At 43.8% G+C, this 16,357-nt stretch overlaps 1 protein-coding gene across 8 annotated transcripts in view; it reads right to left on the bottom strand.

The window, feature by feature from the left end:
• The window catches only part of LOC106590348 (protein tyrosine phosphatase receptor type Ma), a 306,057-nt gene that overhangs the window by 198,870 nt on the left and 90,830 nt on the right, over positions 1-16,357 (bottom strand). For all 8 annotated transcript variants that reach the window (XM_045710833.2, XM_045710836.2, XM_045710841.2 and 5 more), the window contains exons 4-6: positions 13,102-13,180; positions 11,126-11,241; positions 2,813-2,987 (exon numbers count right to left, since the gene is read on the bottom strand). In XM_045710833.2, coding sequence (XP_045566789.1) covers positions 2,813-2,987; positions 11,126-11,241; positions 13,102-13,180 — 370 coding nt within the window. The remainder of the gene's footprint in view (positions 1-2,812; positions 2,988-11,125; positions 11,242-13,101; positions 13,181-16,357) is intronic.

Below are 16,357 nucleotides of genomic sequence, written 5' to 3'. Positions count from 1 at the left end.
ATTACTGTGTGATTCACATGCAGTAGTTCTAAAATAAACCCAGGCAGTGATGGTGCAAATGGATGGTGCAATTTGGAGGTCAGGTCTGTTCAGAAAGAGAGCTTTTGTTAATTCTAGGGGTGCCGTGAATGCCTAGGCTACTGATCCATACCGAAGCCTAATATTGACATATATTGATTGACCTTCATGACTTAAAGTAATGGACTGTCGTTTCGCTTTGCTTATTTGAGCTGTTCTTGCCATAATATGGACTTGGTCTTTTACCAAATAGTACTATCTTCTGTATACCACCCCTACCTTGTCACACCACAACTGATTGGCTCAAATGCATTAAGGAAAGAAATTCCACAAATTAACAAGGCACACCTGTTCATTTGAAATGCATTCCTGGTGACTACCTCATGAAGCTGGTTGAGAGAATGCCAAGACTGTGCAAAGCTGTCATCAAGGCAAAGGGTGGCTACTTTGAGGAATCTCAAATAAAATATATTTTGATTTGTTTAACACTTTTTTGGTTACTACATGATTCCATGTGTTATTTCATAGTTTATGTCTTCATTATTATTCTACAATGTAGAATAATGAGTAGGTGTGTCCAAAGTTTTGACTGGCACTGTATGTAAATACAGTTTGAATTACCCTTCATATATGTACATATATTATACATGAGTTTTACGTTTGTGATTAGGGTATAGTTAAGGAACTGTTCTGAGCTGGATGCTAAGCCAATCCCTCCCTTGTGACCTGGCCACACTCTGACCAAGCGGTCCACCTGAAGAGGCTGCAGTCAACATCATGAACTACAACCAACGTCTCAACCCCATGAACTACAACCAAAGTCTCAAACCCATGAACTACAACCAAAGTCTCATCCCCATGAACTATAACCAACGTCTCAACCCCATGAACTACAACCAACGTCTCAACCCCATGAACTACAACCAACGTCTCAACCCCATGAACTACAACCAACGTCTCAACCCCATGAACTACAACCAACGTCTCAACCCCATGAACTACAACCAACGTCTCAACCCCATGAACTACAACCAACGTCTCAACCCCATGAACTACAACCAACGTCTCAACCCCATGAACTACAACCAACGTCTCAACCCCATGAACTACAACCAAAGTCTCAACCCCATGAACTACAACCAACGTCTCAAACCCATGAACTACAACCAAAGTCTCAAACCCATGAACTACAACCAAAGTCTCAAACCCATGAACTACAACCAACGTCTCAAACCCATGAACTACAACCAACGTCTCAACCCCATGAACTACAACCAAAGTCTCAACCCCATGAACTACAACCAAAGTCTCAAACCCATGAACTACAACCAAAGTCTCAAACCCATGAACTACAACCAGTCTCAAACCCATGAACTACAACCAAAGTCGGAGACAAACGTGACATTCACTGCAAACTAAACTAAAATAATCAATGTATCAACATCCAAAACCAAAGGTGCAGATCTAAACCAGTATCTAAAGGGTTAACATATACCTGTGCAGTAGGTATGATAACAGGTGGATCATATAGCCTGTCAGATCATATACTGGCTCATTCATCCCCCTTCTCTCCCCTGTAACTATTCCCAAGGTCGTTGCTGTAAATAAGAATGTGTTCTCAGTCAACTTACCTGGTAAAATAAAATGAATACAATGGCCTCTAACTGGCAGTAGTGGTAGAGTAATGGCTCCCCCTGGGACCTGGAAGGCCCCAGTACAATGTTAATGATTTACAAGCCCAGCCCTCCACAGGCCCAAGGTCAGCCTTGTTAACCCGCAGGCTCAGTCCTGTAATCCCAGAGCAGGGTTAAAGACTGTTCCTGGATCCTCGGCTAGATCAGGGCCCGTATTCAAGAATCGTCTCAGAGTAGTAGGGCTGATCTAGGATCAGGCCCTCCTCTCCATATAATCTTATTCATTATGATCTAAAAAACTGATCCGAGATCAGCACTCTTACTCTGAGACTGTGTGAATACGGGCCCATGGCGGTAAGGTCACTAACTCCAACTCCGAGATAGGGGAGCGCTACCCAGCTCTGCTCTGACACAGCCACCACAAGTCTTCGCTAGACAAAACACCAGTAATTGGATGAAAAAAAACAGGTGGGGAAAAAAGGACCCTGGAGCGAGTCAGCGATGGCAAATGCATAAAAATGTACTATTTCACTGATCTAATATTTCATTTAGGAGAGGGGGACAAACTGCTGCGTTGAAAAATGTCGACGACTCAATTTAAACTAATAAAGGGAATAAGAGGGAATTGGTTGTAGCTGCTCTAATACATCCCAATTAGGTAAGAAGGATGGGCGTCTTTGGTAATGGCGTTTAAATGATGATGCATAATTTGACACGGTGAAGGAGGCAGCCATCATGCATCGTTCCTCCACACAACCTAGTGGAGGGAGATTTACTATGGCACACTCCAACACGCCAGGCCTCATTTGCATTGACAGGTCTGATATATAACCATTGTACAGTAGTACATGTATATGCACACATACACAGGCAAGTACACACACACTTCTGTGAGCTATACACTTCTCCTCTGAGACCGTCAGTGAGGCTGCCGCCGGAGTCTGCTGCCGTGGCAACATGTGCTGGCGGACAAACACAGGGGCTATTTGAGAGTGATTGACAGGTCTCCATCTAGCCGGTCAGGATTAGAGCAAATCATCAGCGAGAGAGAGAGAAAAGAGAGAAATTTCATATAACTCTTTGGCTGTCATCTTAAATTGGGGTGAATTTTGAGGAAACATAACCAGTCTTTTGCGAGGTACAAACAGAATGTGACTTACGTTTGACCGTCAGGTCGGCGTAACTGGACACGCCCACGCCCTTGTCTGAGTGGACGATGCAGCGGTAGCGGCCCGAGTCTCCCTTGGTGGTGTTCTCGACGTCGAACGTGGCGATATATCGGCGGGAGTTCACCGGCTTGGTCTCTCTCATCGGGGCCTGTCTCCCTCCGATACCCTGGTAGGAAAATATACAGCAAACAAACCGGCCATGTAAATGTACATTACTAGTGTTGTGACACCCCCACATCCAAACTGGTTCCCCTCTGTGACAAATATTGTGTCTCTCTGCAATGCCCTGGTTGGGAAATATACAGCGACACACGTTCATGTAACTATACATTAGGAATGATGTGTCAAAAACATCACCCATCCAAAATGGTTCCCCTCATTTGACGGATGACAAAATGTGTCTTCTGCAGTGACTCTTGTCAAACTTTGTTTATGAACTCAACACTGCCAGCATGGTGTCGACTAGAGTACAACAGATTGTACTGTAGATTGTAGTGATTTCAAATCTCCACACACGGCATACTGTAAACACTAGTGCTGAGGCCGAGTGAAGAGTGCCTGCGGGCTACGGGGTCTAACACCACCGCTGCCATTCTCCCTGTGCTAACCAGCAGGTTTCCATTCAGCTGGTGTGTTTATGTATGGGAGAGGTGTACGAGGCTGCCTGGCAGGCAACGCTAGTCTAGTCCTACTGGGAAAAGGGGAACGCATCGTTGCAGACGGTCAGAGAGGTCAAACTGAACTGTTAACGGTCAAAGAATTCAGATGGGAGAGGAACACCGACAAAACAGAGCACTGGGTCTTCATGTGAAGAGGAGATATCCTCCTATTGTTTTCATGTGACGCATGAAAATGGAAGGGGGGGGGGGGTTAAACACAGCTTAGGGTAATGCCACAAGTGGTGTGTGTGTGTGTGTGTGTGTGTGTGTGTGTGCTCTCTCCTGGTCTGTTTGGAGAGAGAGGGACAGAGGATCCTGTCAGCGAGAGCTGATCTGTTTGTTCTTCTCTCTGCACACACACAGCCCCGGCTCCCCCACAGCTGTCACCACACACACACGGACCGCACACACACACACGGACCGCACACACACACACACACACACACACACACACACACACACACACACGTCAGATTGGGGCCATTTGTTTTCAGGAATATTTCTTCATTACTGTCACCCGGGGGATTTCACTCAATGCTAGTGTTTCATCTCCTCCGTTAACGAGGATTAAAGGCGTTCGGTAAGAGGAACGACTAACTCGCACACAGTTAACCTCTGTCCAACACACTGATATGCAGATGACAGGGATGTGTTCGACAAGGAGTCCGGTAACGGCAGTTCCATGTAGCCTTCATGTGACTGCAACATGGTGACACTTGAGATCTAAAAGGACCACAACTGGACTGTTTAACACTAGAACCTCCAAGATGGTCATTCTGACCATTTTTATCTCAATAAAAACCTTGAACCAACCTGTGCCTGACTTTTTCTAAATACTGTACGTGTATTTTAGCAGTACTTTGAGATAATTATTACATGACAAACACGTTCTGGGCATTTCATCCTCAAAGTTCCATGACAGTCAAAACGACCATATGCATATTTAACAGTAGACTAGCAGGGCCTCAAGGATTACCAATAACCACCAGTCTAATAAATCAATTTAAGCCTGGCCGCATTGGACACCCCTTCATGCCCATGTCATTTGGTTGTGTTTATGAAGGTAAGATTAGAATACAAAAAGTTAATATTTGAACATAACATTTTCATACGTTTATTTTACTGTAGGCTATAGCCCTATGTAAAAACTAAAACACAGAATTTCAAGTGTAAAATACATTTTATTTGTGGAGTGCCTTTGTTACAAACTATGAAACAAAAACCATGTGCGTTGGAACGCAGAAAAAGCTTATTTTTTTAAAGACAAAACAAATCAAAATTATCCAAACCAACAAGACGCGCCAGTCAATGAAGAAAATATCAGTAGCCTAAACATCATTATAAACTGGGTGGTTCAAGCCCTGAATTCTGATTGGCTGAAAGCCATGGTATATCATGGGTATGACAAAACATTTATTTTTCCAGTATTTACGTTGGTAACCAGTTTACAATAGCAATAAGGTTTGTGATATATGGCCAATATACCACGGCTAAGGGCTGTGTCCAGGCCTCGTTCCATCGTGCCTAAGAACAGCCCTTAGCAGTGGTATATTGGCCATATACCACACCTCCTCGGGCCTTATTGCTTAAGTATAAGTGCCAAGCATGCTTGTGAATAGTGAAAATCAGCTCAAAATAAATAATGGCATTATGATTAATATAAGTGTCGATATGACACCGGTGAAAAATAGTCCATTGTCAGTTATTGGACACATTTGTGGCCTCGCTCGTGCTTACAATATGGTGTGCGACTTCACGCAGCGGTTGGATCCAATATAGCAGTTATACCTTGTCCTAACAGTCACCAAAAATATTTGTCACCTTCACTTGCTTTCAACACTATGCACAAACAAGTCGCTTACAGCTGAAACAGGCGTTGTAGGTTTTGTTGCAAGTGCATCTGCCCACCTGGCAGTTTCTCCTTGCCGGGAGCTGTGCACAATTTGGCTCGAGAGGAACCTTTGCTGCGGCCTTGGCACTCATGTTTCTCACGTAGCCGGTGTGCCAGACTCATTATGAAGTCTGTCCTGCTCATGGTGTTGTTCATACACTGCTTGAACAACATGTGTATGTTGATAGCAGCCAAGTCAAGCATGTTGTAGAACACAGCAACAGGCCAGCGGAGAGTTCCTCCTTTCACAGAGTACAGCCGTGCCATCCACACCGACCTATGGAATAGAACAGGTTAGGATTATATTCCCATAGGAAAAACAAACATGTGATACAGAAGAGCATAATGCATTGCATAAGTTTATCTACGGCGATGCATAGTATGTAATGTTGACATACCTTTGTCCAGTTGTAGTATGTAATAGTCGCCGGTTTTCTCTTTGTTGTGTCCCAGTTGATGCAGCATGGTGACATTTCTCCCCTTGCCAATGTAAGGTTCCACAAGCCTCATCACTACATTATCCGAGTATCGCTCACCTGCTGCCCGATACGGATCCTTTCCCAGATATGGAAAGTCGATCAGCATGAACCAGAATAATAATCAGAGATGTCATGATCCATTTTTTCGCTGTCATCGGAGTCGCTTTTACTCAGATCTTGTAGCAACGCAGTGCAGCATGTGCATCCATTCGTCTTGTCCTTGCCATTGTAAATTATGCACGCTCACACTACTCCAAGTAGGCCTAGAGTAGACTAATAAGACTACTTGGATTCAGTGGACTGATATAGGCGTACACCGTTTTGAGATTATAATTAGAATAGATGAATACAATAGAAAGGTCCGCCCTGTTCTTCATTCACAATTGGTGATTACATATACTGAACAAAAATATAAAAACGCAACGTGCAACAATTTCAACATGTTTGCAGACGACACCTCTCCCTTGACATCAACAAAACAAAAGGAGCTGATCGTGGACTTCAGAAAAGGGCAGAGGGAGCACGCCCCATCCACACTGACGGGACCGCAGCGGAGACGGTGAAAAGCTTAAAGTTCCTCGGCGTACACATCACTAACAATCTGAAAATGGTCCACCGATACAGACAGTGTGGTGAAGAAGGCGCAACAGCGCCTCTTCAACCTCGGGAGGCTGAAGAAATTTGGCTTGGCCCCAAGACCCTCAGAAGCTTTTACAGATGCACAATTGAGAGCATCCTGTCAGGGTGTATCACCGCCTGGTACGGCAACTGCACCGCCCGCAACCACAGGGCTCTCCAGAGGGTGGTGCGGTCTGCCCAACGCAGACCTGCCCTCCCGGACACCTACAGCACCCGATGTCACAGGAAGGCCAAAAATATCAAAGACATCAACCCCCGAGCCACGGCCTGTTCACCCCGCTATCACCCAGAAGGCGAGGTCAGTACAGGTGCATCAAAGCTGGGAGCGAGAGACTGAAAAACAGCTTTTATCTCAAGGCCTTCAGACTGTTAAATAGCCATCACTAGCCAGCTACCACCCGGTTACTCAACCTTGCACCTTAGAGGCTGCTGCCCTATATACAGAGACATGGAATCACTGGCCACTAATAATGGAAAAGTCACATTATTAATGTTTGCATACTGCATTAGTCATTTCATATGTATATACTGTATTCTATTCTACTATATTTTAGTCTATGCCACTTGTTCCATTCTTTTCCTTTTAGATTTGCGTATTGTTAGATACTACTGCAATGTTGGAGCTAGGAACACAAGCATTTTGCTACACCCGCAATAACATCTGCTAAATATGTGACCAATAAAATGTTATTTGAATGAAGCCAGATGTGGAGGTCCTGCGCTGGTGTGGTTATGCGTGATCTGCGGTTGCGAGGCCGGTTGGACATACTGCCAAATTCTCTAAAACGACATTGTAGAGGAATTATAGTAGAGAAATTAACATTCAATTATCTTGCAACAGCTCTTGTGGACATTCCTGCAGTCATGACAATTGCAGGCTCCCTCAAAACTTGAGACATCTGTGGCATTGTGTTGTGTGACAAAACCGCACTTTTCAGAGTGGCCTTTAATTGTCCCCAGCACAAGGTACACATGTGTAATGAAAATGCTGTTTAATCAGCTTCTTGATTTCCCACACTTGTCTGGTGGATGAATTACCTTGACAAAGGCTAAAATGCTCACTAACATGGCTGTAAAATGTGTGCACAACATTTGAGAGAAATACGTTTTTTGCACGTATGGAACATTTCTGTGATCTTTTATTTCAGCTCATGAAACATGGGTTCAACACTTTACATGTTGCGTTCATATTTTTATTCAGTGTAATTATGCATTGTTCACTTCCCCTCGCTCATCAACTCACCCATTCTCCCCATCATACTATACTTAATTTATTTCATCTGTTATATGTGTGAAATTAATGTTGATATAGTTTAGGCAATTATCAGGGTGACTATGAACTGGGCACGGCACCTAACTCTCGGGAGAAGGAACGGAGCAGGCCCTACTGTCGGGAGGAGGAGCGGAGCAGGCCCTACTGTCGGGAGGAGGAGCGGAGCAGCCCCTACTGTCGGGAGGAGGGGTAATGGGGAAAACCATTCAAAAAACACAGCTCTCTCCATGACATAGACTGACCAGGTGAATCCAGGTGAAAGCTATTGATGTCACTGTAGATGAAGGGGAGGAGACAGGTTAAAGAATGATTAAGCCTTGAGACATCTTTTTTTTATTTAACCTTTATCTAACTAGGCAAGTCAGTTAAGAACAAACTCTTATTAACAATGACGACCTACCCCGGCCAAACCTGGACGACGCTGGGACTCCCAGTCATGGCCGGATGTGATACAGCCTGGATTCGAACCAGGGACTGTAGTGACCCCTCTTGCACTGAGATGCAGTGCCTTGCCCTGGCCACTCGGGAGCAACATGAATTGTGTTTGTGTGCCACTCAGAGGGTGAATGGGCATGACAAAATATTTAAGTGCCTTTGATAGAGTCCATGCACCAGCAAAATGAGGCTGTTCTGAGGGCAAGGGGGGGTGCAACTCAATATCAGGAAGGTGTTCCTAATGTTTGGTATACTCAGCGTATAGACTTTAGGAAAAGTCCTGGACAGGGGGACATTTCTTTAAAATTGCAGTGTTTTTTGTCACTATGGCTTCTAGTGTTAATTTACAAAATCACAAAGATATCAATTCATATTTTGTTTAGGAAGATCATAAAAGACATGATTAAATACAATTTATTTCAAAAGAACAGAATAGCCTGTTTTGACTTTTATTTATCTGTGCTTAGTAGCCAAGGCTATCTATGGCTGGGCCATGCCAATCTATGACTCCGCCATGCAGTCACGTCACAGGCCCTGCCCTACCAAAGTCAACACACATATTATACAGTAAGAATATAACAGAAGAAAATAAATGATATTTTCTCCAAATGGCTATTGCTGATTGTCACCAGTAGCCTAATCACACGAGGAAAGTGCACCGAGCCACGGATATTCTAGGAAAAACTTGTATTTTGAAACAAAGACCATTCACGCAATTTGTAGAGTTGGTGGGAAATAATAGGTTCATTAGAAACCTTGGAATCTGCTCTTTCTGGTAGGGTATAGCACATTGACGTCACCAGCTTTCGCCTAAAATGATTTTACTTTTGGTAACGTCAGCTCAATTGGCTAGCTATTTGTAATTAAAACAAAGTTGGACTGCGGAGTTAAAATTTTTTCCAATTTATAAGAAGATTTACATACGGAATTTCTTCTTGAGAAAGAGGGCGAGAGATGCAGCTCAGCAAACAGAGACAGTTGTTGTATTTGCAGGAATAAGTTAATGGATTTTGTGTGTGTGTTTACACCACAATTATTTAGCATCTAGCTACATAGATGGATTGGCTGACGTGCGCACTTCCACGGGGCAGAAGTCAACCTGTTGTGATTCTGGATGGCCAGATTGCCAGCAAGAATGACACTGCCATGGGGAATCGGAAGTGGCTTGTTTCAGCATGTGTTGTTTTGACTGATTTCATGTCAATGCAAATACGGCTAAAATTTGCTAGCTGGCGCGCGGGCGCGTGTATATTGCTTCTGTGTGTCTTTGTCTGTTCAGAATATTTCATATTGCTACGGTACTGATATTATAGCTTCTCTGTAATAATATAGGAGATCCAGGAAAACAGAAATTCAGACAGTAAGGGAGAGATGGGAGCAAGAGAGGAGCAGACAGGACAGAACACAGGAGAACATAGATACACACAAGAAAAACATGGCATATTCCTGCTAAACATTACCTCTTAAAAAAAGGAAAGACACCACTTCTGACATGTCCTGTGTGTATAAACTGTTAGACCCTGATATGTTCCCATCCCTGAAGGCAATCAAATCATACAGGCAGCGCTGACCATCCCAGTTAGCAGCTGTGAGAGATCTTTCCACTAGTGCATTAAGATGTCTACACACCTGGCTTAGGAGCCCAATGACCCAAGATAGAATGCATCATGACAATTGACAAAGATGTACATACTAACACTCTAGGGAAAGAGAAGTCAGACAGGTTTGCACCTACAGTTTTATTTTGTTTCATTTCTAATCATTATGGATGGACTAACATCCTAGTACTGTGTAATATAACTCGCAAACACTGTGAATATTTAGTTAGAGAAAGGATTGTATGCTGGTCTGTACATGTGTGTAACATTGTGAAGTGTTGTTACTACAGGGGTGTTGGAGCGGGTGTATTTGTTTTGGTGTAATTAATTAGGCAGAAAGATGGTCCTGTAGCTAATTGACCTTGGAATCTGTGATTTATTACCACAAATATTATGAAATCATGATTTTCAAGCGTGTTTGATGTCAGCGTTACAAGCCTACTACTGCGAGTTTACGCAGTTCCAACATAATCCAAAAGGATGGTAGCCTAAAATCCCAATCCTGCTATATTGCACCTAACTATAACATTATTTCATGTAAAACATTCATTTGTGGTTTAGGCTGCCACCATTAGGATTATTTTGGATCTGCACAGTACGTGCAGTATAACTAGCTCACATTAAATAGCAGTAACGTGACCGACATCAACATGAGGATTTTTTTTATATATTGGCAAACAAATATTGGACATGGTTAATGAAAACATTGCAACAAAATTATACAAATACTTTTCAACAATTTGTCTCAATGGAAAAGTACGATATAGTTGCACAGTAATTTGTACGTGCCGCCCCCCCCAATCAAAATGTCTGGCCTGCCTGGATCTCTGTAGGATATGGAAAAAGTGCCATTTGGTAAACTCCATTCCTTTGTCAATGCACCCTGCGCTGGTCTTCAGTCTCTTCATTCTCTATTACATAATATTGTCACCCATCAGACCATTGTCAATTTAATCTAGTCTTTAGGCCACATCTATTATTATATGTGTGAAATTAGTTTCAATATAGTTTAGGTGTAGTTTGTATGGGCCAGCTGAGCAGGCAACTGTTGTCTAATAGTCAGGAAATACACTGTCGTCTTATTTTAATATTAACCCTCTATGCACTTCTGGACCTATCAATACATTCTCTGATTGATTACAATTTGCATTTGAAATCCTGAGGTTTCTTATGACCTATTTTAACATAATAAATTCATTCATTTAGCAATGTATTACTTATTATGGACTATGTACACAATTGAAATATCAACTGTAAGAATGACTGTCATGGCCATTCTAGTAGTTATGGAATTCCGGCGTTCCGAGTGTTAAGGTCAAAATGGACTCACCTGTAACCAGAGGTTATGGCTGTCTTGTGGTCGACCGTTAACTGTGCACTGGAACGTAGCAGTCTGCCTGGCGTTAACCTCCACACCTTTGATATGGAGAAAGTGGGGGGTGCTCACTAAAAGAGAGGAAGAGAGAGAGATGTATACAATAACCAAAACCATATTAAGCATGCTAAATACAGTGCTTGCATGTATTGTAGTCTCATCCACTTTCAGTTTAATTTCCTTTGAGTCTAACGGTTTTATTCTTATTGAGATTAATGGGAATTTGTGGTGGTTGTTTTTCTCCCGAATTCCCCTTTTCTCAATTTCTCCAGTAAGCTGAGCACGTATATGGAATCTGCCTCAACTCATACTAATACGGCCAATTATCTTTCAATCCTACCAAAAACAAATCACATTTATTCTCCATTGGCGTTGGCCTAACCTTGGTCTGATCTCTTGAGCCACGCGGGGGAGAAATCTGCCGAGATTCAATCACAAAATGGATCTTTACACTTTTTCTTTTTACCTTCTTCCCAGGAGGAGAGTCAGGGACAGCGTTTTCAATTAGGATATTACAGAGGTGAAAGGTCAGGAGGCAAGCTGTGGTGAAAATATTTTAGCTGGGGAAAGTATAAACCTTTCGACTCTCCAGAGTTCAAGGATATTGGAAGAAAGTTTTCACCAGCGCAGCAATAACAGGGATAAAGCAAAAAGGGGAGGAGGGGAGGAAAAGGGGTTAGAGGTCAGGTTGCAAATCAAAATGGAGCCATAAACTATTTTTTCTGACCCCTGTTCAGGGTTCAGGGCTCCCTGCATTTTGGTCACTATCAAAAACACACACTTCTATGTAAACTTGTTGATATGGTGCGTGCGTAGGGTGGGTTGTCTCCTTACTCCTTAATAGTTTGCCAGTTGAACTAACAACAGATCTGACTTGGCTGGGGAATCTGGGTCAATCTGAATACATAATGGTAGGTGGGATCACTACCTCACTAACGCACGGATGAAAGTCCATGCCAATGAAATTATGGAAATACGTTTTTAATTAGTTCCCCCTTGTCTCTGTGTTGGAGGCACGCGGGCCGTGGTGGGCGACGACCTTGATTCTGATATCTGAGACGAGGTACACTAGAGTGCGCGCCACGGAACTCTGCGGTAGGCAATTAATACAACTCTTGTGAAGTAACGAGGTGGCCCTGATATCTCCCAGCTCAGCACTCCCCCAGTCTTTGGAGTTGAGGGCTAATGGTATTGCCTTGCTTCACCTGGAAAAGAAACGTGGACCGAGGCCAAACTTTGAAGAGCCTAAGTCCCCCTCTTTGTTGACACTTAATCTGTCGAGAGCCGTTGGAAAGTCACACACGAGTCTAGGCTAGTGACGTTGTTAGTAAAACGACTAAACAGAACTGAAATGTGACAAAGAAAAATGTGAGTGGTTCATGCGTGGTTATACCTTTAGTCAACATAATGTGTGTGCTGTACTACGCACTTGCAATCATGCCACATTCTTTATGTAGCAGTGTTCCTCCGTGCCTGGCTACATGGCGAAGCAAATTTGGCCATTCTATCCGAGGCAATTAGTCTAGCTTCCTCACATGGAATTTCACACATCTGGGGGAGGATTGTGGAACCGGAGTCTTTCCTGGAGAGGAGGGCAATGGCACAACAAGCTCGCCGCCATCCAGTCCTTTTGCCTTTGATTCAAAGGACATATTTAATATGACGGCTTGTGTAGTATATTCTAGCTTCGTTCGTGTCACAGGACTGTGAATATGTTGCCCAGGAATATACTGTATATTGAGTTGGCTATATAGCACAGACATGGGTCGGTAGGTGACAGCAATAACATGTGAGAAGAGGGAGATGGGGGGGGGGGGGGGGCCTGAAGAGTGAGAACCCAGTGGTAGTGGGTGACTTATGAGACACGCAAGGGACAGGTGCTACATAGCACATTCATTGTGTGTGTGTGTGTGGGGGGGGTGGAGACTTACTACACTGGTGGCCTTGCAGTGTGACGTCCTTGATGGCTAGTAGACCTCTTTGTCCTGTGCTCACCGACTCAAAGACAATCTGCAGAGGGGAGGAAAGGAGAGAAAGAGAGGGGGGTAAGAGGTTGGCAGTTGGCACAAACATAAACAGCATCCTCCGTGCACTTCCTGTCATCCTATTCAAGAATGTGTCCCAACGCTCTGTGTCCGCACCCCTCCTCTATTTCTATGGGAACAAGCACTGTTCATGACAAACTGTTCACACCACTGTTGTTGGTGGAGAGAATATTTAACAGGTTTACAGCTTATTTCCTGCAATTCTACACATTTTGCCATGGGATGCAGAGAAAATGTTGCAGTTTTAAAGCACATTTTCTTGCAATTCTACACATTTTGCCATGTCGTATTTGTAGTCATCTGATATTTTAATGACTCAAACATTACAACAAAATCTATGGTCTTAAAAACCTAGCTAAAAAGTTATAAATAGCTCTAAGGTGTGCAATGACTGACATGACAAGAGGAAAACTAATGATGCACTAGCCAATTTTGAAATTGTATACCTTACGCATCCTACTATTACATCTTTAAAGTGTGCACTTGTCTTGAACACTCATGGATTTAAAACCATCAAATTGGTGTAAGCATCGGTTGGAGGGAGTTTTCACCATTGCTAATAAATCCATGTCAGGGAATGTGCTAGCGCACTTCAGGAGAAGAGTAGAGAATGGGAACGCAGGCATAGACAACGCTCCTGTGCTCCCATTCATTGTACGTCTAGTTAGAGGAGGGAGAAGCTGGCAGCTGCTACAGTTTAAGGGGCCCAGGCCCACGCGTTCAGGCTTCAAACATGGGGCATGAGGCAGGGAGGCGGATGGGGGAAAAGGATTGGGTTACTGTTACATGGACCCTTTCCATTTCAAACAATGGGGCCTGGGTCTATGATGACTGGGTTCATTTATATCCCTGAATCATCATGGCTTCCAGAGAGCATGCTTTAGCTAGGAGCCATGTGATATGGGTTGGATCCCCAGCCCACTTCCCCCTCTTCATCAGTGCTGTTACAGTCCGTGAGTGGAATTCAGCCGAGAAAACTGTTTGAGGGTACACACCTCGTAAAGATCGACCTAATCATTTAAATGTTTAAAAAAAAAGATGTTGTTTTCTTGTACAGAGTCTCATCCTCCATTTCCCACGGGGAGGAGGGAGGGGAACGGTAGAGAGTCTGTCTGGACTCTGGAGTCATGGTTTCTATGACAGGGTGTCTGTATCATGGGTTCTTTTTTTAACGGCTGCACCTGCGAGGGACGCTCTGTTGCGTTACCACAGTGACGAATAGAGCGGCCCGAATCAGGTTCTCACACTTCTGACCTCGCGGTCCACTTCAGAGGAGTGGCCCCACGGAGACCACATTCCATGGCCCTTATCGCTCAGGAAACAACTGGTTAAAGACGCAAGGGCTGCCTTCCTGTTCACGCAGAGTTTCTGGCAGCACGCCCAACAAACTTGGTTTACATCAGAGCTTTTCTATGGGCCAGAAAACGGACCAATGGGACCTCGCTTTCTGGAGATCCTCCCTCGTTCCCAGTCATTTCATTCCATAAAGTTGTTCCCTATGCACTAGTACCCTTGTCCTTGTTCACTCACCTTCATGGATTTGGGACAACTGGGCAGCTGTAAACAATGCTGAGACTTAGTTGCCACCATATTGTTTTAAACTATCCAGTACCAAATTCTGATCAGTGATGGGAGCAAGGGCAGAATGGAAGGGAACAACGTTCTGGTATGAAACACACGCACTCTGTAATGGTTGTGAGTGAACCCTGAATATCTCACTTGACTCGGTAACGGATGACAGAAACGGTCCGTTGGCGGTCGAGGGCAAGAGGACAGATACGATCAAGAACAAAAAGTGCAGCGTTCAAAGTTTCTGAACAACAAAAACAAACACTTAAGATAATAGAACTATGTGGGGCCCAGATATCAGGTTTGTAGACGCAAAAATAGCAAACCAAAACAAATGTCCGGGGAGACTACAATATCCAAATGTCCGGGGGGACTACAATACCCAAGGACACAAATCAACTTAGAGGAGATAGCAACACATGGCACCCTATTCCCTATATAGGACCTTGGTCAAAAGTAGTGCACTATATAGGGAATAGGGTGCCATTTGGGACACAGCCCTGGGCCTCAGATGTGCGCATGCGTGCCTCATACCAAGCTGACGTATGGAGCCCAGAATTATTTGTATTTACTTTTTTATTTAAACTTTATTTAATTAGGCAAGTCAGTTAAGAAGAAATTATTATTTACAATGACGGCCTAGGAACAGTGGGTCAACTGCCTTGTTCAGGGGCAGAACGACAGATTTTTACCTTGTCAGCTCAGAGATTCGATCTTGCAACTCCAACGCTCTAACCACTAGGCTACCTGCCGCCCCAATTATTAATGGATCTACTGTCTATTCTCGTGGCTCCCCTCATCATGCCTACCACATCAGCTGCTGTAGGATGTATTGTTGTGGGACCATACCTACTACAATGGAACCTATTTAAATATGGCCTTTGTGTGTTACAAGGGAGGGCCAACCGCACCAGTCCCAATGCCCAGTGAACAAATAGGATGAAAATGAATCATTAGCCATGAAATAACATTGTTGAGCTGAGGCCAAACGAGATGCCTTTAATAAAACCATTCAGATGGGTTTTAATAGATTTGTGTCCCTCTCCTCCCCTCTCTCTTGCTTTTGAGCGACGGCAGAAGCCTCGGCCGCTAATTACGCCTTTAACGAGGGCCTAATTTGCAAAAAGGAAATAAAAACGCGAACGCCAGCGTGCAAAATGTCACAACGTGCCGCCTGGGGTAATTAAAACCAAGGTTGTTAATGTTTGTCGCCGTGGTGATGCTAAGCAACCCGCTCGACCCCGGCGGACCCCCAAACCCCCCTCCTCCATGTGTTTTTAGGTTTATCTTCTTTAGCTGCACCTGGTGAATGAGCTCAATTAGCCATGATAACGTTCATGTGTCTTGTGGGGGCTAGAGAAGTAGGTTTGCTTTTAATGCATAAGCGAATGCGAGTAGTGCTCCTCCGACGTGTGTGTGTTTGTGGGTATTGCTTTACTTCATGGCGTCCTTAGTGCAACTTCAGGTTCACCACATCTTTTACAAAAAATCTTGTCAGTAAGTTGTTGAAACTTTCTAAGAACAAAAGGCTGACCTCTTATGCATACATAATAGCAGACAGGGGAAAAAAATG

The sequence above is a fragment of the Salmo salar genome, chromosome 29 (genome assembly GCF_965601325.2).
Source record: "Salmo salar chromosome 29, fSalSal1, whole genome shotgun sequence".
NCBI classification, from domain to species: domain Eukaryota; kingdom Metazoa; phylum Chordata; class Actinopteri; order Salmoniformes; family Salmonidae; genus Salmo; species Salmo salar.
Note: the sequence above shows the minus strand (reverse complement) of the source record. Positions and strands in the feature narration are given on the sequence as shown.